A 26,592-nucleotide genomic window follows, 5' to 3' on the forward strand; every position below is an offset into this window, starting at 1 on the left:
ACTGAAGGCTTTACCTCCCATAGTACACTTGGAGACTGTAGGTACCACCAGCAGGCCTGCACTCCGGGACCGTAATGTTCTCGAGGGGCAGTACGGCACTAGTAGCTCCTTCAGGTAGGATGGTGCCTGGCCATTTAGAGCTTTGTAAGTGAGAAGAAGGATCTTGAATTCTATTCTAGACCGTATAGGGAGCCAGTACAGAGAAGCCAACACAGGAGTAATGTGGTCCCTTCTCCTAGTTCTGGTCTGTACACAAGCTGCAGCGTTCTGGACTAGATGAAGAGTCTTTAGAGACTTACCAGAGCACCGTGACAAAAGAGAATTACAATAATCCAGTCTGGAGGTAACTAATGCATGAACTAGTTTTTCTGCATCATTTTGCGACAGGATATTCCTGATCTTGGATATATTACGAAGGTGAAAATAGGCTGTTCTTGAAATTTGCCTGATGTGAGAGCTAAAGGACATATATCTTGATTAAATAGATTCCTAACAGTGGTGCTAGATGCCAGGCTGATGTCATTAAGGACAGTCAAATCACTATAAAAAGTCTCTCTGAGGTTTTTAGGGCCTAGCACAATAACTTCAGTCTTGTCTGAGTTTGATAAAATCACAATTAAATTGTTTCGAGTAGTTATTTCTATTTAAATCTCGTAATTTTCACTTCATATAAGATTTATATTTATAATTTATTTTCAGTTTAAAAAAACATTCATAAAAGGACAAGAAGTAAGGAACACATCCATTGTCTTTAATATGCAGATAGAGGTCCTTATATTACATCCAGGTTACTACATTAAACAAAGGATAAACTTAGAGTGACGTTTTTCAACAGTTAATGAGACGGAAGTGCTTCATCAGGGGAGTCAGACAAAGATTACCAGGATATTGTAAACATAATAAATCTCTATGATAGAGTCTGTTTTAGTAGTTATAAATAAATCATGAGGCTTTAAGTATGGTGGCCTTGGAGGTCAACTGCATCAACAATTTCACTGAAATAATAAATGTAAAGCACAAAACATTGAATGACGAGCAACACAATTTCAGAAAATGCAGAACATTTTGTGAAAAGCAAAAACTTCTCAAAAATAAAATCATGAAACGCAAAACTGAAATGTTTTTGCAGTTGACCTTCAGGGCCATCGTACATAAGCCTAATGAAATGAATTAAATAACTCAGAAATCTTAAGCAACAGGGGGGTGCAGGAACTGAGAATAACAGAAGAAGAGGTGCGCGCTCAGGAAACTGAGCAGTGAAGACATTTTTCTAATCTGGTAAATTATGAACAAATCTAAGAATCTGGTAAATCTGGATATTTTTGCAGATGTTGACAGTCACACATTAACAATGAATCTCTGAAGACTGGAGGATACAGAAGACATTGAAAGAGAAATGTTCTTTCAAAGACGACCCACACCTTTTCCCTAATGAGTTTAAATGTACAGGGACTCCATGAGCATAATCAAGACAAATTCAAAACTGATTCCCAACTTGCACTCTTGTCTCTTAAAAAACACTAACAGCTGGTGTGGTTGTATTTAAATGTAGTACATGAATACACACAACAATGAGCTCTTATTAAGAGCATATTCTTTAGAATGTAAGTGTGGGGTTCCTGATTAAGCCCATAAAGCTGTCGTTGGTCCAGTGAGAGAGGAAAGGAGTCTGAGCCTGCTGATGAAGTCAAATCCTCCTGATCAGACGAGAAAAACAAGAAACAATTTAAATTAAAGTGATGATTCATCTAGTTAAGATTCATGAATGTTAAATCAAGGTATTGATACTCACTGTGTTCAGCTGCCATCATTTATCGTCAAGACACGTGCCTCTAATTTCCCCAGTCTTCCTCATCTGTGACGTGGAGAGGTGCATGTTAGTTAAAATGATTTCTCTTATTTCACACAAGCTTTGCTTTTGGTGCACAAACATGAAGTGAAATATTCTGACTACAAAGGGAACATATTGCTGCCGACCCACAGACTGAGTGTTAGAATTTGATGTAGCCACTGTGATGTCACCAGGTGGCATCACCAGTTTGTGGACGACAGTTTTGATTGGCTGTTCATCGACAGGGTTTTTTGGAGGCTGCTGTGCTGTGTCAGCAGCTGTGTGTAAGTTGTGTCTTAGTGTTTGGAGGAACACGTTACTGTAACACCACTAGTAGCCGTAGCTAATGGTAAATGGACTTGAGCTTCTATAGTTCTTTTCTAGTCTTCCGACTACTCAAAGTGCTTTTACACCACATGTCACACCCACCCAATCACACCCTTTCACACACTGATGGTAGTGATTGCTATGTAGTATCATCCATCAGAAGTAACTAATCCATTCATACACCACCACTGAAGCAGTGGGAGCAATTCAGGGTTAAGTGTCTTGCCCAAGGACACATTGGACATGTTGCCCAGCTGGGGATTGAACCCTCGACCTTCTGGTTGATAGGCGATGAATCTACCAACTGAGCCACAGATATGTGGATATCCATATCCCTAATAGTTACTTTTCTGATACAGCAAAGCCGTTACAGTTCCAGACATTTAATAGCACTCGTCGTTACTCATTACTTTACGTTATATAGCCGACCACAACATGAGATTAAAGGTCCCATATTCTTCTTTTTCTGGTTTTATATGCTCTTTAGTGTGTTTTCCATGTCTCCTGTGCATGTTTAGGCACATCTATGTGCAAAAATTCAAAGTCGGCAGAAACGCGGCTTCTCTTACGTCCTCCTGTTAGCTGTAGCATTAGCTGCATGTAACGCTCGGTTCTAGCCCCCCTCCATAAAAATGTGTCAGTGCGGCGTCATTGTCAGTGTGAGATCACTGATCTAAGCCCATTGGCTCGTTGTGTCAAGCCCAGCAGCTCATGTTGAAATTTCAGAGAAGCGTGTTGAGCAACTGACCAACAACAACAGAGTGGATCGGCAGACCAATCAGAGCAGACTTGGCCCACGTGGGGTCTAACAGTGTGGGCTCAACAGAGTGTAGCTGACGGACTCAGAGCGTAGAGGGAGCAAGGAGGAGCAGTACATGAAAACAGACACTTTTTTAGAACTTTATCTATTGTGAACGTACAAAAGTAGGAACATAGATTAAATATATGAACCCCAAAAAGGACAGAATATGGGATATTTAAGTTTTATTGACATCGACAGGGTCTGAGCCTTACACAGAGTGATAGAAAGGTGTGATGTTGACCACATGCTTCATATCAACTGTTGAGCCTGTTCAGAGAACTTAAAACGTGAACTACCTACATACTGAAAATGGCTACAATGTTATTTGAATTTAAGATTTGTTTCTTCTCACACTGCCACAGCAACACTAAATAATGTGAACATCAATATCTGTGTTCAAGCAAAAACATGTAACACTAAAGTTACTTAGACAGGACACTGAGATTTGATCTCAACAAGCTGTCCCTGATTAAATAGAATTAAGTAAACTGTAAATATATATATATATATATATATACACACACATTTTATTAAAAATACTGAAGCCTTTTCTAAGCTTGTAGGTGCACATTCAAGAAACTGGTAAATTATTTTTAAAAATATAAGAATCTGGCAAGTCTGGCTGTTTTTGCAGATGTTACAGATGTTGCAGTCACAAATTAAAAATGAATCACTGATGACTGGAGTATACAGAATACATTTAAAGAGCTAATGCCATGAAACTGCTACAAGCTTTAAATATCTGCATTAAAAAACAATAACTACACATTTCTAATATAAAAGTGTTCTTTTTTTTAAATCACAGGATTTTACTCTTATTCAAATATTTAAATGAGCTTTGTCACTATCAAAACGAAGAGCATCACTTTAAATATTTTCCTGTTCTGTCAATATAAAAGGTTGTCACAGGTCTGTATTAACCTAAATAATCGAGCGTCTCTAAGCAGTAACTGTTTGTGTTTATGAGTCATGTTGATATTGTTTATAAAGGTTTCCTGTATTTAACAGAATAAGGGGATTTGTTGAAGTAATAAAGTCACCTTCATAAGATGTTGATGTAACTCAAAGATTAAAACCCTTGATAAATAAAATTAAATAATTTAAATCTAAAAGGTTTTTATGCTTCTCCAAAAAAAAAAATAGAATGAGGATGCTGTTTAGCTGCTGTGACACTTGTAGTCTGGACTGATGAAGGTGTTCACAGGGTGAGAAGAGCTCCCCCTTGTGGTGATGCAGTGGAAATTACACTCACCTCATCCAGCTCCTTCTGTGTCTCCTCCTCCATGCGTCGGATGTCATCCATGGACAGATCGATCCACCCGTCGATCCAGCAGAACAGCTGTCTGTGGAAGTTGGTGAACAAGCGTTTCTCCGCCTGAACAGAGAACGAGAAAGAAAGCATGTCAACACCACCGTGGAACAGAGGGAGAAGAAAAGAGAGACCACAGTTATTTAGAGAAACTTAAAGTGAATCTGAAGTAAATGTCCAGTCATTGTGGCGTTTGAATTTTAAGCTAAATCATTTTCATATATTGGCCTTCGGCTCAGGGGACGTGTCCAGACTATGGAAACCAGGGAAAGCCCAATGTGGGCACTGAGGGGAGACATGAAGCCAGTAAAGATCCTTAAGCAGGGTTTTTATTTCAGAAATCTCGTTTTTCTTTTGCTGCTAAATAAAACTTGCATAATACATGCATCTTTGCAATGCCTATACATAGCCTAACAGTTGCATCATGTGCCCCATGTACAGAGGCTATAGACCTCCATACAGAGGCCGTGGGTTTAAATCCAACCTCGGCCCTTTGCTTCATCAATCTCAAATCAATCAATCAATCTTTATTTGTATAGCGTCAACTCATAACAAGTGTTATCTCGAAACACTATAAAAAAGCAGGTAAAGGCAAGGCCAGTTTATTTCTATAGCACATTTCAACAACAAGGTAATTCAAAGTGCTTCACACAAGACATCAAAAGCATCATGACAGAGGAAAGAAAAGAAAATACAACATCTAAAAATCACTGAAATTATTAAATCTGAAAATATGTTCAAATAAAAATACTTCAAATGAAATCAATTGAATTAAATAAAGTAAAAAATATAAAAAGAGTTAAAAGTTGCAGTGCAGAGTAAAAGTTTAAAATCTTATTAAAATTGTTTAATGAAAGGCAGCTGTAAACAGGTGAGTCTTCAACCTGGATTTAAAAGAGCTGAGAGTTTCAGCAGACCTGCAGTTTTCTGGGAGTTTGATCCAGATATCAGGAGCATAGAAACTGAACGCTGCTTCTCCGAGTTTGGTTCTGACTCTGGGGACAGAGAGCACACCTGTCCCAGACGACCTGAGCGGTCTGGATGGTTTGTAATTAATCAGGAGGTCTCTAGACCTTAGTCTTTGTTTTTTAACATTACAAAAGAGCAGGTAAAAGACCTTACTCATTGTTATGTTATAAAAAGCAGGTAAAAGACCTTACTCATTGCTGTATTACAAAGACCCGGCTTAGTCCATCATGAGCACTTTAGCAAAGCAGCAAAAGTTACATTGTTAAGAAAAAAACTGGCTTATTAAAAAGGCAGAAATCTTCAGGCTGGATCCCAGGCTCATGACGAAACAGCCTTCACAAGCCTAGACTGTCCTGTCTCTCTCTTGAGCTTTCTTATCCAATTACGACAAAAATGGTCCAATAATTAAACTAAGAAAAAACAGTCAATTGCAAACTTAAAAAAACATGAAATATGTAAATTAAGGCTGTTCCAGCAGCATGGAGTTAATCATGTTGACCCTGCTGCAGCGGGTTCCGGCCCGAATGGAACTACAATTCATTGTCTTTGAATATTTTTCTTTAAACGTTATAAAAATCTCATACCTTCTGGATGGCGTTCTCCACAGTTTTACCGATCAGCTTCCAGTTGAATTTAATGGTGACCAGCTTGTAGGCACACATGTGAGGACAGTTGGGGTCGTTAGCCAGCTCTTTCTGCAAACAAACAGAAGAAGAGATCAGCATTAAAGTGTCCAGCTGTTTACACAGTGTAGTGATGGTGACAGCTGATTCTCAGTGAGGGGAGTGGACTACCTTCCAGTTCTGTTTCAGAGGCCCCCTCCCCGTCTTCTCCGACTTGAATTTGGCTGGATCCTGTTCTTCTTTGTAGTCCTGAAGAGTGAATGCACAGATATGAAGTGACATACTCAGCAGCAGGTTTACACTTTATTTATCCCAGAGGGAAAATCAATTTTTAATCAGTCTACCCAGACAACCATACATTCACAAACAAACAGCAGCCAGGTGGATGTGAGAGACAATTACTGCATCTCAATGACGTACAGACAAAGGACCTCTTTCTAAATATATCTGGGCGGCCAGGCCAAGTATCGTCTGTGAGGGAAACACTGATGCTCATCAGTTTAAATGTTGATGAGACATTTGACCTCCTCACTGCTCTGCAACAACCCACAATGTATTTTGTCTGTACTTAAAGGCTTTATATGTGATTTTTTGATCCAGCAGATGTCGCCCTTGAGCACCAGCATGAAACCAAAACAACTGTGCATTGTTGTGTTAGCATGCTAATGCTAGCGATCTTTATCATGCTCGTATCTTCACACTGCATGTAAATTTACCTGAAATGAGCGTGATCTAGAAACACAGTTAAGCAGTGAGTACAGTATGTTATTCTTCTTTTCTCTAGTCCCTCAATTAAACAACTTTTATACACGAGGGGAGGAGTCAGCCGGCTGTCCGGGCGATGTAAACAAAGTGAAGATAGGACTCTGAAAACTCTGAAAACTCTGAAAACATCACAGACAGTGGGACTCAGGTGTTACACCCATTGTAGACAGTCATGACTCACAGAGTTATTTTCAGAGGATATATTTGATTTCTATTATATTTAATCACATATTAAACCTTTGAAGTAGCTTACATTACTTGGGGTCTTGGAGGGGTCCCATGATGCAAAGTACGACAAGTGCGCATTGCATTTGTTTACCTACGCAGTGGGGAAAAGTAGGCTGTGATGTTATGGCCCTGCGTCTGTGTCAGCTTTTACTCGCTTTACAGTGTGAACGCCAAACGATCCAACGGAAAAATACAACAATGAATAATTTTATCATCTGAATCAGAACAAAGCAAACAAGCTAAAAGTATGAAAACACCCTTAGATTTTTGCCATTCCTTTGTTGATTAACCTTGCATTGACGGTTAGATATAAGTAGAAGCATGCGCTATTCAAACTCTTAATGATGTGATAAAAACATGGGCCTCACCTTTTGACTTATGACACTTCTGTCAGCGATGTCAATGTTGTCTACTGACACCGTTTTCCATGTGGCTTCGTCCAGTCCGTGTACCTGCAGCACAGGAGAGTCAAACCATCAGGTGAGTGGCTTTGTAAAAACAAGGAAAGCATACCAGACTTTTTAAGTCATTATCAGAGGTAATAGGACAGCAGAAAACTAAGTCAACCAAAATACTGTCCATCTGTCCCCCTAATGTCTGAACAAATTTTAACTAAAGTGCACAATTACAGAGCACAATATTCATACACCTACAGGTACAAAAGAAACATGACCCTGATATAGTGAACATTGAGCTCTCTAGATTCAGCTAAACTTTGCACTGTTATCAAAATAGATCATTTTTTAGTCGTTCATGTAAGAGAAGGATTTTCTTTCAGAAACCAGGAACAGCCAGTACAACATCTCTTCAGAGTCTACCAGACGCCTTTGACAATAACAGTCATTTTTACCCTGCACGATGTGGGAGTTCACTGTCTACAGTTTCCACAGTTACTTTAGCATTATGTCTTGTAAATTGGGTTCCAATCCCAATTCTGTGTAACGCACAATTACAGAGGAAATTAAAGTCACACAATTACACAAAAACTAACACACTGATCAAGGAAGAAGGAAGACCAGCATCAAATGGTAGTTTTGTAGATTGGCTCCGGTGGCTTTGAAGAAAGCATTTAACAGTTGTTTCTGGTTTCCTGCTCTTTGTGTCAAAATGTAGATGATAAAAGTTCAAAGTTGAAGGAAGGGATAAATCCTCAAGTTAAGTTAAGAACATGTGAAAATCTCTATTAGGAAGAAGTACATGATATGACTTCTTCGTGTGCTGTTTTAGACTTAACATGTTGAAAGTATTGAAAAACACTTCAGAGGACCCTTCATTGAGTAACAGCTCCTTTACTAGATTTGATTTTATTGCTAATAATGCGTCTTATTCTTTCAGTATAAAGTGGTTATATTTCTATCACACCTGATGTTTATTCTGCCAGATCTCATGACTTACGTTTTCCGTATCCCCCATGTCAGGCTTGTGCCACGTCTCGATCTTAATCTCAAAATTGTCTCCCATGTATTCATTCTGTGGGTATGAGAGAGATACATTAGACACAGAAAAATACACACAAAACAATTCAAGCACACAACTTTGGGAAGTCCTGCAAGTCACTTAACTGTTTTGATTTCTTAAAAGAAAAAAGAAAAAAGATGTAATATGTACAAAGCTTTCCTATCTGATACGATCCTTGTTGATGAGGGTCTAGATCTGTTTAACTCATGTCTCCTATCAGCAGTGAACAACAAGCTGACAGGTATAAGACGCACTTCCCTATACTAAATAGATGCCGCTTGAGAGCAGGATATAAACTTTCTGCTGTGGACGTGAGGGAAACACAGGCAGAGATTGAACTTTAATGTTGGGGGGTTCACAACAAATAGAGGAATATTCGTGTGCACAACACAGAAACTGTCACAAAATACGTCAAACCCTAATTTAATGAAGATAGAGATCCTCAGTTGCAAGCGTTTCTCCAGAGATGAGCCTAGACACCCTGTGCTCTGGAACTGCCTGCTCGTATTTCAGTGAGCAAAATTAGACTTTTCCTATTCAAATCCGCTTCATTGCAAAACATGTCAGAAATTCACAAACAGCGGTGCTAACAGCCAAAGAGAAAATACTGCCGTCTGTTGAGACTTGACAAGTAACAAAGTGCTTTACAACAGAAAATAAAAGCAGAGACAATTAAAGCAACAGGCAGAGCGTAAACAAGCAGACAACAAAATCAGAGTAATAAAATAGAAATAAGAACAATTACCGAAATCACAGAGTAAAAACATTTTTATAAAAGAATGTCTTGAGTAGCGATGTAAAACAAGGGACTGAATCTGCAAGTCTGATCTCCTCTGGCAGGCTGTTCCAAAGTCTGGGGGCTCGAACAGCAAAGGCCCTGTCCCTTTTAGTTTTTAGCCTGGACTTTGGAACAGCCAGTAGGGCTCTGCCGGAGGATCTCAGACTGTGTATTGGTTCATAAGGGGTTAAAAGCTCAGAAATATAAGAAGGGACCAGCCCATGTTGTGCCTTAAAAGTAATTCAAAGAATCTTAAAATCAATTCTAAAATCAACAGGGAGCCAGTGAATAGATAGGGGTGATGTACAATCCATGTTGTCATTTAGTGGCACTCAGAGGATGAGGGACACCATGTCCCGTTTGGACCTTGAAAAGATTCACTACTCGTTCCCTGGCTGCAACAAAATATTCAAAAAGGTGTGGGGATCTATCCTGGAACACTTTCAGGAGCTCCAGTCTCTTTTCAGACATTAACAGTTACTTCCTCTTTTCCCCGTTCAATGCCTCTTTTCTTTTACCTGCATATTTATTATCGAACCAAAATGTTCTTTATGCCATTTTTATTTCCTCTCTTTTTCTTTTCTTTTCTTTCATTTCTTGGTATATAACCTGATCTCCAGAACTGGCTTCTTTTTTTTTACTCCACGACTTAAGTACTGAATCTCCAGCTGGTAGAGGGGGACTTTAGGGGGATGAGAGAATGGGCTATGGATCATTGTATCTTTGGTCCAACATGCACACACTCATGACGAGAAATACTCTTCAGTAAAAGAAACATCCAAAGACAAATGAATGAATGTCACATAATCCTGAGAAAACAACATCTGGTATTAAAAGAAGGCGTTTAAAATCCCCCACAGCTGTATAGTTTGTTTTCTTACCTTGAGGACTATTCAGAAGAAAAGGTCGGCGGTGATGGATGGAGGAGGAAAAGGAGGAGAGAAATGATTAAACAATGCTCAGATTACAATTCTTAGCGTTTAAAAACATTATTCAAAGAGATTAAACCTTTATAAATCATTTTGTTCTGCAGTGCTGTTAACAGTTTGAGACATGGATTCCTCCTCTCCTGAGGAGGGAAACATTTGATAATAAATATATTTTCTTTCTGTCTGATTTGATCTGACCCTTACTTTGAAATGTTCTGTGTATGTTCGGTATCATAGACTGCCTGAGTGACGTCACCTGTCCGTCACTGCAGGGGGCTTTGGTCGCCATGTTGGAAAACCTCTCAGCCTAACTTTTAGTCAACCTAACAACAGGCTATGAGCTGGAGCTGAGGCGGGTTTTAAGCCTCCTGACAAATTGTTACATCAATCAGCTCAGACACAGGCCTAACTTTAGATAACACGTATCGTTCATAAAATCAAACTGAATGATTCACCCCCCGTACAATGTGTGCCCATGAAGACTATAACTAATTAGACCTAAATATGTTTTTGTGCCAGGCTGTAAACATGTTAATGTGTGCTGTAAAAACGGACATTATCGAATGTGTTTGCATGTGTGAATTCAGTTTTATTGCATTTCTGCATTGGCTTAATTTTTTAACCCCGGAGGTTGCTGCTCGGATGGTACTCACTGGTTCGACAGTAGGGATATGCATTCCAGGCCTTCTCGTGAACAAAGAGTGAACCTGCAGGAGCTATCTTGCTGAGAATACTTGGAATTTTACTAAAAAAATAGAGAAAACAGAGTGGTCACATGTGTGCACAATCACAAAAAAAACTGAAAGAAATATAGGGCACATTTTTCAACATTTTGTAGCTTCTGAACCGTGTGAGCTGTTCCTGTTTAAATGCCTCATGAAATATTGCCATCATGTTCAGAGAGTTTTTGCAGTTTGTCAAAATGCCACACACAAAAACAGAGCTGTCTGAGAGAGCTAGTTTATTCAGGGTCACAAACTTGATTCATGTTATATTTTGACCAAAGTGCAGCACAGATGTTTCATTTAGACCACAGGAGACTGTTTGAAAAGTTGGAAAAGGGGTTTAATATGGCCTCTTTAAGACTAAAACTGAGGCTAAATGAAAATAAAACAGCTGAAAAAATGTATAAATGACTTATAGTAGACTATAAAAATCTTTGGTCTAAGGTCGGCCTACAGAACATTATAATGTGTACATGAAATAACCTCTTTGTATCCATTACGTTCATGCTGCAGCAGTGCTAATGAGCTTACCTCTTCAGGTGGTAGATTTTGTGTGTGTACTGTCCTTTCTCTCCAGGATTCTCATAGGGCTCGTTCTTGATCACCTCCACACCTTCACCTCCACCTGTCTCGTTCTTACTGGCCTCTGCTACTGCATACAGCTGACCCACTTGGTACTGCAGGGATGGAGAAAAACAGCAGCGTTACTGGGAGTTCAGATTAAATGCAAATGAAATAAATGTATATTTTTCTCTTGGTGTTGCTGATGAGATATCACAACCAAAAAACCACATATTCATTTAAATGAAGGTATTGAATAAATATATCCAGGAAAGATCATCAATTCTGATTTTTTGGAAGAAATGACTCCTTCCTTGTAATCTTCCCTCTCTGGCTGAAGAAGAAAAATATTCTGATGAACTCTCTTCACATTACGTGACAAGCACCAAGCACCAAGGACACGTTGACATGAACATTTAAAATAAAATAAAAAAAGAAGAAAATTCCACAGAAAACCAAAAATAGTTTTTAATTTGTGTTTCCATAATTTCTGTGTTGGATCGACAACAAGATTACAAAAGCCGTGCACAAGAATCCACTAAAATTTCTTTGAATGAAATCAAATATTAAGCAAACAGAGCATTTTTTAAACAGACTTAAAGGCCAACTATTTGACTTTCAGAGCAGCTTTTTGGATCAAAACAAACTCAAGCTCTCCCTACCCTTCCTGTCTCCACTTTGGAGCAATGTTTCACACCCATCTCAGAGAGCTAACCAAATCTCTGATTTTAACAGATTCATTGAAATCTCTAGATTCATATGAGCCTGCTTCCATCTGAACAAACACAGGTTAAGATCAATCAATCAATCAATGTTAAATGAAGTAAACAAAGACCTGATGGGAATTATTTCAGTTTTATCGATGAACTAGATCACTGAAAGAAAAATGCAAGTTGGCAGAATTTTGCTGAAAATTCATTTTTGTTTTTGTTTTATTTGTTTTAAAGGGGTTAGTTATAAGCACATAACGTAGGTGCAGGGCATCGCAAAAACATCAGACTGAGGAAGAGGATATGTGTTTTATTTAATCAAAAGCATTTATTCCATCAGAATCACAACGGTTCGACCAGGTCGACCAGTATATGGTGGAATATACCATAGTGCTACTTAATGCTGGGTAAAGTACACATGCTGTTACTGATGAAAATAAAAAAAACCCTACATGAATAAAGCTCAAATGGGGCAACACAGAATGGAAATACAAGTTGAAAGACCCCTATTAAAAAGCATTCTGGTGTGAGCTCAGTTAACTATTCATAGAAATGACCGTGAGTTAACTGTTTTCCTTCACTCAACAGACACAGACTTCTGCATCAGAAAATCCACAGCGTAAGCCTTTTGTTCACTTTTCCTCTTCCTCTTCTTCCATCCCCCAAAGTTCACACTCTTCCTGAGTCAGGCAGAAGTACTGTGACACTGGAAAGAGTGACTCACAGCACACTGCTGAACACTGCTGTCAGGGAAGGCCAACATACTCCCACACACACACACACACACACACACACACACACACACACACGCACACGCGCACACACACGCAATGTTGTTCATGTGTGTATTTGAGGATTTAGGGACAGAGGGTCATTTCCTACCGTAAAATGGATTAAAAAACAACATTTAAGGATCAACAACTACCAAAAAACAGTATTTACTGTAGCTATGTTTACATGGACACAAATAATCAAAATTAAAGCCTGCTTAAAAATGCTTTATGTGAGGGTGAGCTACACGTGACCACAAAAAGACGATTTTTTTTTGCTCTGACTTGATCCGGAGTATTCCTGCCAGCTCCTGAGTGAATTTTCTGCATGAATTTGGGATGAGCTGATGGGAGAACGCAGCAGGAAGTATTCAGGAAAATTCACTGTGAGCAAACAGAAGGACAATAGACAGATCACACGTAACTGATGTGACCTCCATGCATGTGACTAACTGCTTCATTCTGTTTTGTTGCCTTTATCTAGACAGGGCAGTGGACAGAGTCAGAAACCGAGAGAGAGAGACATGTGGGAAAGAAGCCCCAGGTCGGACTTGAACTGGAGCCGCCCGCTTCAAGGACCAGAGTGTTCTTCTCTGCTTTTGTTGATACTGCTGACTCTCCTTATTCCTCGACTTCTGCGTTGTTCCTTTAAGTCATGAGCTGCCTTCTGAGACCTTCCCCCTTCTGTCCCACAGGGATAGTCTCCTGCTGTGAGGTGTTTATAGCCCCGTTTCGACCAAAGGTCCCCCAGAACTAAAAGGTTTAGGGACTTCTCTTCAAGGAACTAGTGAGCAAAACCTTGTGGAGTGCTGGTTTGTTAAAAAAGACTCCTCAATTAAAGACAACAAGTGACCCAAGAAACTCACAGGTTGTTGGTCTGCACTTCAAAACTCTCAATGTAACTGTATGCTGAGATCTCAACTAGCATACAGGTAGTTAGCAGGAAGCTAGCAGGATTACAAAGTCCACATGGTGAAAACTAAGAAAAGCTACATAGATGCATGTTGTGGACTTTGATGAACACAATGGAACTCTTCACACAGGAGGGCGGATTAAACTACCAGGGCTGCAACGACGAATCATTCAAATCTGGTTATTAAAAGTGTTGGCAACCAATTTGTTTATCGGTTCGTTGTGCTGCACGATTATACGTCAAACGCCATGGTGCGGACCTCACCAGCATACCCTTGAGTGGAGTGATGGAATGACAATATTCCACACTGTGCTTCTTATATGTCTGTCAAAATAAAGGCGGAGCACGAGGGAGCAGTTGTGTGTGGGTGTGTTTGTGTTTTAATGTGTACGTCAGTGAATAAGAGCAACAAAGAGTCAACTCGACAACAAGCTTTAACGAGCTAACGATAGTCTGACCAATCAGTGAGTGACTAAGGTGCAGCTATTCTTGAAATTTTTCCAGACCCCCAAAAACAGACTGAAACTTAAAAACCGATGAGACCTGTATTCTGGATTTTACAGTACTTTGCTGTGTTCACACATCCACTCACCTGTAAATAAGTCAAGACTTTTCCCCAGGGGACAGTTAGAAATAAGTGCCTAAAGTTGGGGGTGGGTGTCCAGATACTGAATTTAAAAGTGAAGCCCGTCTCCACAAGGTTGGAAAATTTTCAGGCATGCTCATTTATTCAGAAGGGCTCATGTCTCTTCTATAAGATTATTCAGTATATCACTTCTTCTGTAGTCTCGGTGGATACGAGTCTCGGGGCAGAGCCCTCTTTTCTTTCCAGACGCACCGAGAGCACCGCCGCAGGCTTCTAACCTGTTTCAGTAGCGGCAGATGCTCGGCTTTGCCACTGTGAGTAGGAGGTCAGGAATGTGACCCGTCATGTATAACCAGTCTGTTTTCTCAGTCACAAGGACAGGAAGACGTTACACAGGCCTTTTCTTAACAAGTTTAAGGGTTGGAACAAGACATTTAACTGTGAGCAATATCAGGTTGAACCTGACTGGAGGTGAACCTGACCCCTCGACCCAACAGGTGAGACAAAGTGCTTCAACTGACACATCATGCCATCCAGTCACACAAACGAGGTGTGGCCTGCAGGTGAAGGCTTTATAGCTTTAAAATAAGATCAACCATCACTTGATTCAAATCTTATGTTATATTCAGTCACATGTGTAACTTTAATTCTTAATTTGCCGCTCTAAGCAACAACAGAATCGCTCTCTAGAGTATTGTTGAAGCTCGTTTGAAGCGATTCATTGTCTGATAAATTATCTTTTGGGATTTCTTTGTATGTATTTTGGACACATTTTTAAAGCTGGGGTGGCTGTGGCTCAGTTGGTATAGAGTGTGGGTTCGATCCCCAGCTCCTGCAGCAACATGTCCGATGTGTCCTTGGGCAAGACCCAAGTTGCTCACGCTGCTTCGTTGGCGTCGATGAATGTGAATGAATGGGGTTAGGTACTTCAGATGGTCATTTTACAAGTCAGCCTCTGTCATCAGTGTGTGAATGTGTAGGTGTGACCTGCAGTGTAAAAGTGCTTTAAATAGTCAGAAAACTAGAAAAGCGCTATACAAGCTCAAACCCATTTACCAGTTAAAGGTAGGGTTAGTAGCATGGAATGGTTGAAAAGGAAAAAGACAACAAAAGGTCTGAGTTATATTTTTCTTGACCTTTGATAGTCAAGCAGTCGGTCACACAGATAAGGTAAAAGCCAAAACTCCTAACAGTTAGTTAGTTAGACAACCAAACACAAGAGCTGATGGTGAAGATAAGACTTTTAAAATCCACTGCCCTTCTGAATCAATATCAGTCGCTCTATATTGGGTTGAGGAAGTAGACGAAAGCAGCTACACATCCTTGGTACAGCTTAACAATGTGTCTGTGGAACCAGAGTCTGTTAGCAGATTTGCTGATAACTACTGCTCTTTCAGGTCGTCTTTAAAGCAACATTATGAAGCAATTTGGTTTGGTGTGCTTTGGCGCCCACCAAAGGTCTCTGAGTACAACTGTACTGTTGTTAAACACACACACCTCTCATTAACAACCTATTGTTGACAATCAAGGTGGGGGGGGGCAAAGACGTTGTGAGAAGCCAAAGAAACTTGTCGACTGACAAGGCACAGAAAAATTATCTGATTTTGTGCAAATATGACTCTGCTAGTGTCTGCAGCCTGTTGTTTGCAAACTGTTTGCATGAGGAGTCTATTCAACTGTTACCATGATATCTTTAGGCTGTGTCTAAATGGCTAACTTATTACATGCTGTGTGAGACAGGTTTGTAAGGTTCCAAACTTCTAAAGGTTACTTGTAGACCAACAAGGAAAGAACCAACTTTTGGCATAAGCTGGATTTATTTAATGAATTTTATGCAAACCTGAGACATAACTTGGGTTAGATTACTTTCTGCACCCCGTATATCTGCGGAACATGAGACAACGATGACACCCATAATGATAAAGCCTAATGTTATATTGCAATTAATTATGAATCATATCTGCAGGGATGTACAATCTGCTTCTTGATCAGTTACTTGTTCTTTTTTTTCTTCATCCGTCGCCGTCATCCTCCGTCTCTTCACCATTGAATCTAACAGCACAGAGACGGGCTAACTGGCTGCTTTGTAGCTGGAGGCCACTGAGTGAGTTCTGTAAAGCTGTACGCACTTCTCACGATATGACCTCAGGCCGCTGCCAAAGTAACATAGTGCTGAAAGCAGGCAACAGGGGCGCTCTGTGAACAATGGGCGGGACACGATTCTCCTTGTTGACAGTTATTGTGCTATTAGAGACAGATAGTTACAGATTGTTGCTTTAAACTGCCTTCTTGCATCTCGAATGTCTAGTCGCACCATAAATATGACCCATACCCAAAAAAAGGTTTTCCACTAAGAATGTCTTCTGCCTGTTTACATGCTCTTTGGTTGAGGGGATGACATCCCAGGGACCCAACGTAGAGAGGGCAAGCTTCTGATAGTTAAAAACTTACAACTCATCTCACTCTATACAATGACGGAATAGAAGTCTGATCTCAAACTTGCTCTTTTCATTTATATTTTCACTATATTTCTCCATCCTTCATACCTATGTTTCCATTTGAGATTCAAGTTGTGGAAACTGGTCTTGTAATAAAGTGACGGCAGCACACATTGCCAGTGTGGAGTCATTTAACCCACTACACACTCCACCTCTAATTCATTCAGATTTAATTCTGCTTCAGCTTACGGCTGTGACACGTTTGTTCCAAAACTTACACAAGAATGCAGCTCCAGACTGAAAGGGATCAGAGGAAAAGCCGGTCATACAGCAAACTGTGATTAGGTAGATTAGTAAAGCACTGGCTTCTACTTTGTTTTAGGCAACTGAACAACAACAAGAGAACGGTGTTGTATGGAGCAGCATTTAGGTCAGAAGAAGTGAGGTGTTCATACACAAGTGCAGAGAGGAAGGTTAATAAAACCCTGATGGCTCTTCTATTTAGCACAAAGCCTAAAGGGAAATGTAAGCTCTTTAGCTACCATTGATATGACGAAGTAAAAATCTGGAGAAAATCTGTACTACAATTCTACAATTCACTTAGCAGACGTTTTTATCCAAAGCGACGTACATCAGAGAGTAAGTACAACACAAGCAAGGATCTAGAAAAAGGGAACAATGTCAGTAAGAGCAAACGATCAGCTTTGAGTCTGATTGGACACACAGGTGCTGACAGGAAGTGACCAGAGGCAAAGCACAACATTGACGGCAGTTTTTGAGAGCTCTAATCAGTATAGAAACCATCTTATAAGTCATCGTTATCCAACAAAAACCATCGTCATTACCATCATCATCAATAATATGGAGACCATCATCATTAAGTTAGTAAGTATTCATGAAAGAGCTGGGTCTTTAGCTTTTTCTTAAAGGTGCAGAGGGACTCTGCAGATCCAATGGAGTTTGGAAGTTCATTCCACCACCGGGGGGCGACAGAGGAGAAGGGTCTAGTCAGAGACTTAGGACCCTGTTGTGAATGTTGGATCAGACGCCTTTCATTGGCAGAGCGTAGTGGGCGGGAGGGAGTGTAGACCTGGATGAGAGAGTTAAAGTAAGGAGGAGCCGTTTTGGTCGCTGTTTTATAAGCGAGCAGCAGAGTTTTAAATTTGATGCGAGCAGTAACTCGGAGCCAGTGTAAGGAGATGAACAGCGGAGTGACATGTGCTCTTTTACGAGGGTTGAAGACCAGTCGTGCTGCTGCATTTTGTATCATCTGCAGGAGTTTGATAGTTCATGTAGGAAGACCTGCCAGTAGAGAGTTGCAATAGTCGATGCATGATATTACAAGAGCCTGTACCAGGAGCTGTGTAGCGTGTTCTGACAGGTAAGGTCTGATCTTCCTGATGTTGTACAGGGCAAAAATATGTAAATAACCCTGTTCTGACTAGCGTTTTAAGCCGCGATATTTACGCCCCTCTGACATTTCACCTCCAATCTGATAGTCCGGGAGGCGTAATGGGGGGACGAAGTGATCCCACCTCTGTACCGTCTTCAGAGGAAGTAAGAGGCGTTACAGAGGCGAGACGATTTCTGCCGACCAGTGGGGGGAGCCTGGCGTTGTGAGTGTGTGCGTGCAAGTCTCACTCTGTCTATGTGGAGCTCCCGCTTGTGCTGTGCTTCCACAACAGCAAATGTGAATGTAAATGTAATTGTGAATTCACAGACTGGGACAACAATACAACACCATCGAGGAATCAAATATGAAACGTACAAAGACTTGATGATGGCTGAGCTTAGTTACGGCATTTGCAGCCAAAAGCAGTCTGAAAAGGGTTAATCATGTGTCACCTGTTAGAGGCAGACCAACGTAACAGTCCTGAGACTAAGGCCGGACCTCGACTAATCTCAAACACTCCAACTACATGACACGACCTTACAGGGGAGCAGATGTAAACAGGACAGAAGCCCCTTTCACATTGGGGCACCCAACATTTTCACTTGAGATGAGTACTCAGGAAAAACATGGAGTTGAGTTCTTCTTCTATTTCTGGCAGAGTAGACCAACGGGAGAAGTCGAAAATGGCTTTACTATAATAAATATGAAACTCATGACAGACAGCATTTAGCATCAGTGTTCACAGTGAAGTTGTAATCTCTGGTAAGAGTGATTTTAGTCATGTTAAATAAATATTTCACATGTAAACATCTGGTCTCTGTATCTCACAGCGATAGGGACAGAAGATAGCTAAATATAAGAGGTTAAGCTAAATCTGAAACATTAATACAACGTTAATGTCAGAGATCTTTAACCGCCTCTAACAGGATAAAAGTTTAGAGTTCTTACCTCCTCCACTGATATGGGCAGGACAATCCGGCTATAGGAAAAAATAGACACAAAGAAGAAGATACACATTAGGTTACGAAGAGATGAAAAAATAAGAATGTTAATTAAGTTATATCAATTTATGTCAGCAAAGAAAAAAAACGAAAACAGATGATAAGGCCGGAGATATACTTTCTGTTTAACCTGCTGCATCATAACTGTAATTGTATAAATAAGGTACTATACACAATGCATGTTACTGGATGAATGGTAATAATTTCTAGTCTTCTCACTACTCAAAGCGCTTTTACACCGCAAGTCACACCTATTCACACACTGATGGTAGAGGCTTCTATACAAAGCGACCAACAGAAGTAACTAATCCCATTCATACATATTCTAACACCGCAGCGGGAGCGGACGTGGCTGCAGGAGCTGAGGCTCTAACCCCCGACATTCTGGTTAAGAAGAGACAACCTACTCTACCAACTGAGCCACAGTCGCCCCTGAAGTCACCCCTGAAGGACACATCTAGAGTCCACACACCAGAGCACTCAGGCCCTATACAACAACCTGATGTACAGGATGTAAACTACAGACATGGAGACATTCGAGGAGATGTTAATTCTATAATTAATCGCTTTATTCTACAATAGTAACATCAGATCAGCAATCATCAATCAGATCAGGACAAAAACACTCCCTCTTTGAGAGAAATGTAATGGTACCAGTGTTTTGGTTTGTGACCGTGTTAATCGGTGGCTTTCTGCGTACAATGACAAAAAAGTCACTTTATTGAAGTACACAGATGACTTGGCCCTTGTTGGGCTGTTACAGAAAAAAACGATGCTTCTGCTGAAGCTGCGTCTTCCCCCGGCATAAAGACCCTGGAGACATGGTGTCACACTCGCCGGCTAGAAGGCTTGTTGAGCTGAAACACTGATCTTGCTTCTGTTTAGTTTTGCAGGTTTCCACGACAACTACTAAAATAGTTTCTTCTTTTCTTTGAGCAGAGAAAATAACACATCGTAGAGATGTGGATGATAACACACTTGGTTTATCAGTTTTTGTTTGTTTGTCTTCTGTTGCATCCTCTCTGGCTCTGCACTGCCCCCTATTGGTCATGTGTATAATGCATCATTTGCATTTTTGAGTACTTGCACAGCTGACACGCCAGACAGACGTGGAGACAAGTGGCAGCCGTCATGTTCACAAATAAACACAATAAAAAGCAAGTTCATCTCTGTTTGTAAGTGTCAAACTATAATTAAAATGTTTTAAGAAATGGGAACCTGTGAAGTTAAAGGCTTTATATTTTTCACACTTAAATATAATACAAATCAAGTATATCCTCTGAAAATAACTCTGTGAGTCATGACTGTCTACAATGGGTGTAACACCCGAGTCCCACTGTCTGTGATGTTTTCAGAGTTTTCAGAGTCCTATCTTCAGTTTGTTTACATCGCCCGGACGGCCGACTGACTCCTCCCCTCAAGTATAAAAGTTGTTTAATTGAGGGACTAGAGAAAAGAATAATAACATACTGTACTCACTGCTTAACTGTGTTTCTAGATCACGCTCATTTCAGGTAAATTTACATGCAGTGTGAAGATACGATCATGATAAAGAGCGCTAGCATTAGCATGCTAACACAACAATGCAGCACGAGTTGTTTTGGGTATATAAAGCCTTTAAGTCTCAGGGATAGTTTTGCTGTATTGATATAGCTAGCTTATAGGCCTACATGGTTTCTATATTTCTTAAAGAGGTACTACAGCAACTTAGTAATCTTTGGAACTCTGAACTTTTTTTTTTTTTTTTTTTAAATGTTTAAAATCCAAGCAGCATTTGCCAACTTTCTGTATGAAACAAAAAATGCCTATGTCATCATCATGAAATAAGAACTGATTTCATTACAGTTTGGGGGTTATAATAACCAGTAGTTAAATCTCTGATGGTGTCAGTCTATCATAGGAACCTAAATAACAGGAAGAGGAAATTATAAAACTGCAATGAGAGACCAAATAAACCTGGTACTTGTTGTGGAAACCTTGCATGTGTGCAGTCTTTGTGTATCCCTCTCTAGTCCAGCCTTGATACAACAGCCAATTAATCACCACCTGTTGTTAGTCTAGCAGGGCCTGAATATTTCATAAGAACAGATCAGAGTGACAGAGGAGCCGGCCAGGTATAAAATGGATGTTAGTGACTCTTACACTAACCAAAAAAACCCTGAACAATTTACAAGTTCTGCCCATTGCAAACCACAAATAAGTCAGTTTACCTAAATTTACAAGTAGGATTTTTTTTGGTCCTTGAGTTGATCCTCTTAGCATGCTTATTAAACATGGCTGATCCTTTGAATGCACTTTGCACCATGATCAGATGACAGCCAGCTACTGGATGTTGTTCAAGCAATTATGTGCATATGAAATGCCAGTAATAAAAGCACCTGTCTCAGGAGTAACACGAATTAAAAAGGTTTCATTCATTTAATCCCTTCAATCAAGTCATTTTAGGCACATTTGCTCTGATCGTTCCCAAACTCAACCACACCGAACTCCGTTTAAACATTTGCCAATTTCAGATTACTTCAAATGTATATTTCTGCACACGCCCATTTGAAGATAAAACTAAACGCTTTCACAACATTTCAGTGGAAATCTCCAATTCGGCATACATAAATAACTCACATAATGAATAAATTCATGTGGAATTAAACTTTTAAAGTTGTTTCGCCGCACTCTTACCGTCCTTGTCAGCAATTATCTGGCAGGGAAACCATTCTTTAACCTTAAGAGGAGGTTAATCGATGTTTTGAATATATTAACTTAAACTTATCGATGCCGACACTGTTGAATTTACACACAGTTGGCTATTCACTGTATCGCAAATGAATTTAAGCTGACCACTAAATTGAATTTAAAATGGCAACAACTTTGTATGGAGTTCAACCAACCTGAGATGTTGAAACACGTTAGCTCAGCGGCGTTTAAGTACATTTTTAAACCGGTAGAAGAAAGTTAATGTACTCACAACTCCTTAATAATCATGTTGACTGTTCCTCCGTTAGCTAGAAACTTCTTAAAGATCCTCTTTACAGCTGACAGATGCCGCTCATTCACCGCTGCTAGACGACTCTCACTCCGGGGTTTCTTCCTGGAAGATGCCGTATGTGTGTGAAGGGGCGTGGCGTCGACGGAGGAGGAGACTCCCACCTTTAGTTTCAGGTAGGCCTTACTGCAATGAGACGTTCAAGTCAACTGGGAAACCATGATGTTATCTAATCAAATGTTACCTTTATGCTGGGATTATTGCTTTATGACAGTACTCCCACAAGAGGCTGTTTATATAATAACTCGTTTAATTTCCAACCTGTCCAAAATGACTCACAACTTTATTTGCACAGCATTTTTTATACAAGAAAGCACAGCTCAAGGTTTACAACATACATGCACTTATAAAAGTGTTGACACTGCATATTCATAAAAACAGCGAAAGGGCCATAATGATAATAAAATGAAAAGTTAATTAACGTAGATGGTACATTTGAACCTATTTTATTTGACTAAGGTGAAAGTAATGATAAATTAAATATTTAAAATGCGAATCAAAAGAAGATAAACAGTTAATAATAATGGTCACATAGTTTAACATTAGAATATATAATCTGTTAAATCATAGTAGAGTATGAAAGCAAGGATATGACTGAAGCCCATAGACTGTAAATATTAAGGGACAGCCATAAAGTCAGATCTTCAGGGTATATTTTTGTTTGTTCAAGTTTTTAATGCAATACTGTAGTTTATTTATTTATTTTAAATCGACAAGGATCAAAAAAATATATATAATAACTTATGTACAGCCACTACTGAGGAGTGTGTAATATTTTTGATCATCATACTGATGTTGATCGATTAATTTTACAAGATAGTTTGACTTTAATTTGTGGAAAGAATAAAAATATTTGCAAAATTTAGTTAATTTCATTTTACACATTTACTTAATTAGTCATTAGATTCATTAATATTTCCGAGACCTTTATTTAACCTCTGAACATCGTGTACTCATGATCAAATTGTGCAATTATTGGGTCTCATGTACTGAGTGCATCTCCTTGTCTTCTCAGTCTACTGAGCAGTGTGTGCGTAAACGCCCAGGTGTGGTCAAACCAGTGCAGGGAGAGAACCTGTTGACGACTCTGGTTCAGGTTCAACCTGTTTATGAGACATTTCCATGGGTGTGGGTGAGACTGACTACCCAGGGCCCCAATGGAGGAAGGGGGCCCTTGTTTGTCTTAATCTATATGTGGTAGACAACACCAAACATGGAGCTCTTGAATGCAGACTCTCACCTGTCCCCTCCCCCGGCTCACTAATAAGGTGAGCTAATTTAAGGCACCTGGATGCCTAATACATGGCTCGTGCTCTTGCTCCTGTCTGGCATCTGTCTAGTGTTGCTGCTGGTGCGTACAGCTTTGATGCAATGTTTAACTTGTTTGTTTTAATAGTTAATGAGATCATTGTTTGGTTGTTGCTGCAGCTGTGATAGTTGGTCCATGGTTCCTTGCTCCCCAGATCAGTTCTGACTAATTCCCCGTGGTGGTGAGTAGGGGGGTTCAGTATTTTTAGCTTTGAGTTGAAACATGGATTTACTTTTATTAATAGTTGTTTTCCTTTTAGGTGGCTTTAACTGCTGCTGTTTTGCCCTTTTAGTAGTGTTTGCCTTTAGTGTAAGTACTTTTCTTTTTGGTCCCTTTATCTCATTGATTGTCCCTGTTAAGTTTTGTTTGGTTTGTGCATATCATTCTGTTTTTGCATGACTTTGACTTAGTTTTTTATTTAGTTTGCCGTCAACCAACTGGAAATTGCTTGTTTGCTTTGTTTTCGTTATTGAATTATTTGTGTTTTTCTTTCAGCCACTTAGTTGGGGAGGCTAGGTACGCAGAGTGAGGTCCCCACACTTTGCATGTGAGTTATGAGCTCTGGGTCACAAATAGATGACACTAAAGTTTGGATTGCTGTGAGATTTGCTTCAAGAAGGTGAGTATGTGGTAGCACCCCCACACCTTCCTCAGTGTAGTCTGCCTCTTAACTAGTGGCTTAAGCTCAGTTTTGGTTTATTTCTGGATTGGTAGTGTTTTAAACCCCACCTTAAATTTTACATATTTTAGATTATGTGATCAATAAACATGATATCTTAATTGTCCTTATTAGTATTTGCATTATTATATTTTTAGTTTAGTTTAACCATTTTTCTTTCTTCCCCACAGCTTAATTCCACCATAGTTTGCATATTTTCATAAATTCTTTTGAAACCACATCTCTGTCTCATCAGTGTTCGAATCTGTGTGTCTTAATTATTTTACATTTGGAGTTTTAAGTTGTGTATTTCCTGGGGTGCAAGCCCCCAGGTGGTGTTGTTGGTTATTATTTGACACAAGATACTACCATTCACCAAGCACCAAAAAGTACTGCATCCAATGTTGGGTAATTTCAGTTTTTGATTGTCTAAAACTGTACCACTGTTGTTTTTAAAGCTTCAGAACTTTGTGTGGTTCCTTCCACAGGTCCCTCACAGCAGAAGACTTCACCTGTCCGACCGTAGGGATGATCTCAAGATGTGGGACATGAGACAAAAAAAACAATGGGGAAGTGTCAGACAAAACAACAGAGTCTGACTCTGTTATGACATTTTTGTCATATCAATACTATGTTAAGTTTGACACATTCACAATATGTTGATATTGTTTAGACTTTACATAGAACATTTTCAAGGTTGCTTGCAGGAAGAAATCCAGGTAAAGTTGGGGTTAAAATCTCAGCTGTTTGGGTTTACACAGACAGCTCACCCTGAAAACCATTAATATTTGTGATGACAAAGGGCTCGAGAAAGCAGCAGAAGTGAGGCAAAGTCATTGCTTTGTAAGTCACAAGTAAAGATAGTCGAGTCAAAAGTCCTAACCTTTGAATTTTGAGTCCTGAACAAGTTGCAAGTCTATCATGATTTTATAGAGTCCAAAGTCATCAAATCTGTGACTCGAGTCCACACCTCTGGAAAACAGTGCCAGTCAGAATTTAAGAGTGAAAACAAAACCTGTTTTTTTTTTTTCTGAAATATAACAGAAAAGTGCAGAGTGATTCACATTCACAGCATTAAAATCAGAAGACATATCTTTATAGAAATTACTATTGTTTATTTTGATTCATATCTTGATCTGCCTTTCTTTTATTTTTACGTTGAATCTTGAAATACAATTGACAACGGCTATACTGTGGTAGAAGACAAAATAAATTCAAATATAAAACACAAGAACATGAAGATACACATTCATCGTAAACATCATGATGAAACGAAAGTATAATCATAAAAAACGGTACAACTAAAATGGAGCATGGCAGGTTGAAAAAAAAAATACAAAAAAGGTTTGTGCCAAAGGGAAGGCGTCTGTATAACAGCTGATATCCCCTTTACCTGTCATCACACACAACCTTTAAAACACAATCAATACACCTATAGACTTCCCATCATACAGTAGCAGGTGAGGTGACGGCACTGAGGACCGGCTGACTCTGAGACGTTTAAGGTACGGCAGTGAGGGGTAAAGTGCTGAGAAGTTTTGAAAAATGAAGAATCAACGTCCATCTTTTTTCCACATTCATAGTGATGTTGGAGCACCAGAGCGTACCTGCACCTGCTTTATAGTCCCAGAGACACACCAGCACACTGCCAGGTACGCTCTAGGAAGCTTGAGTTGTTAACATGGGTTTTTAAGAATGGTAAATGTGAATAAAGTTGCATGAAGTCAAACAAAAAGTGTACATTTCTTTGCAAAAACTCAAACTGTTGCATCTCTGAAGTACAAAACTGGTGTGTAAAACTCTGCATTGAAGCTCTTTAAGAGGGATTCCTACAACTGCCGCGGCAAAGACGACGAACACAACCAACACCTTGTTTCTGTTCATTTTGTTTTCTCTCTTTCTTTTGAAACTAATTCAATATTTGAAGATCAAAGAATTAACTACAATCAGTCTATAACTAGTGTCAAATAACAACAGTGACATCTGGTGGTGGAATCTTCAACTACACCCTAAGGTAATTTAACAGTACTAGATTATTGGGCAGATGAAATGTTCTCCACTTGTAAAACTTAAGCAGGAGCATTAACAAAGTCATCAAACATTTCTGAGGGATGTAATCTGAGAACACACTCCTGACTACAAACAGGCGGTAAAACCATCTGCTCCTCCTCATCCTCCATGTGATCCCACCTTTCAAAACCATCACTATGACAACCATGTTTTACAGAGGACATGACAACTACTAGGAGCTAGGTGAAAGATTTTTCAGCCTACGTTGGAACAATCTCAGCAAGTGAAACACATCACAAAAGTAAAACTCATCCCTAAACAAGAAATTAGGTTTAAGATAGACTACGATTAAAGTCACAGAGCTGCTGACACACAGAGCTGGACTTTGCCATGAAAACGCTCAAAATGCTCCTGGTCCCTGAGAAAAGTTTTTGCTCTGAAAATGAGACTCAAGTGCGG

General features: G+C 39.6%; 1 protein-coding gene and 1 long non-coding RNA gene across 4 annotated transcripts; one reads left to right on the forward strand and one right to left on the reverse strand.

Moving 5' to 3' along the window:
* Positions 1-730: 730 nt before the first annotated feature.
* Positions 731-22,235, reverse strand: LOC109999022 (phosphatidylinositol transfer protein beta isoform). Its single transcript, XM_020653963.3, has 12 exons — positions 22,079-22,235; positions 19,064-19,094; positions 11,276-11,421; positions 10,673-10,764; positions 9,972-9,979; positions 8,250-8,324; positions 7,223-7,306; positions 6,033-6,110; positions 5,823-5,933; positions 4,213-4,335; positions 1,793-1,855; positions 731-1,697 (listed from the first exon to the last, which is right to left on the reverse strand). Exons 1-11 carry the CDS (start codon positions 22,093-22,095, stop codon positions 1,808-1,810), a joined length of 813 nt encoding a protein of 270 aa, XP_020509619.1. The 5' UTR covers positions 22,096-22,235; the 3' UTR covers positions 731-1,697; positions 1,793-1,807.
* Positions 22,236-22,512: 277 nt separating this feature from the next.
* LOC109999015 (uncharacterized) lies at positions 22,513-25,613 on the forward strand. 3 transcript variants are annotated; one of them, XR_010667176.1, is made up of 5 exons: positions 22,513-23,424; positions 23,585-23,646; positions 23,725-23,774; positions 23,961-24,084; positions 24,612-25,613. It is a non-coding gene; the product is annotated as an uncharacterized lncRNA (long non-coding RNA). The 3 variants fall into 3 exon arrangements; XR_003809612.2 differs by having other exon boundaries at positions 22,516-23,507; XR_002278620.3 differs by lacking the exon at positions 22,513-23,424 and having other exon boundaries at positions 23,450-23,646.
* Positions 25,614-26,592: the final 979 nt, after the last annotated feature.

This window comes from Labrus bergylta, chromosome 11 (genome assembly GCF_963930695.1).
Source record: "Labrus bergylta chromosome 11, fLabBer1.1, whole genome shotgun sequence".
Classification (NCBI taxonomy): domain Eukaryota; kingdom Metazoa; phylum Chordata; class Actinopteri; order Labriformes; family Labridae; genus Labrus; species Labrus bergylta.

Coding starts and splice junctions, on each gene's coding strand:
- LOC109999022 (XM_020653963.3), bottom strand. Junction 6,111..7,222: donor GAAGTGTCATAAGTCAAAAG/GTGAGGCCCATG, acceptor TTCACTCTTCAG/GACTACAAAGAAGAACAGGA. Junction 5,934..6,032: donor CTCTGAAACAGAACTGGAAG/GTAGTCCACTCC, acceptor GTTTGTTTGCAG/AAAGAGCTGGCTAACGACCC.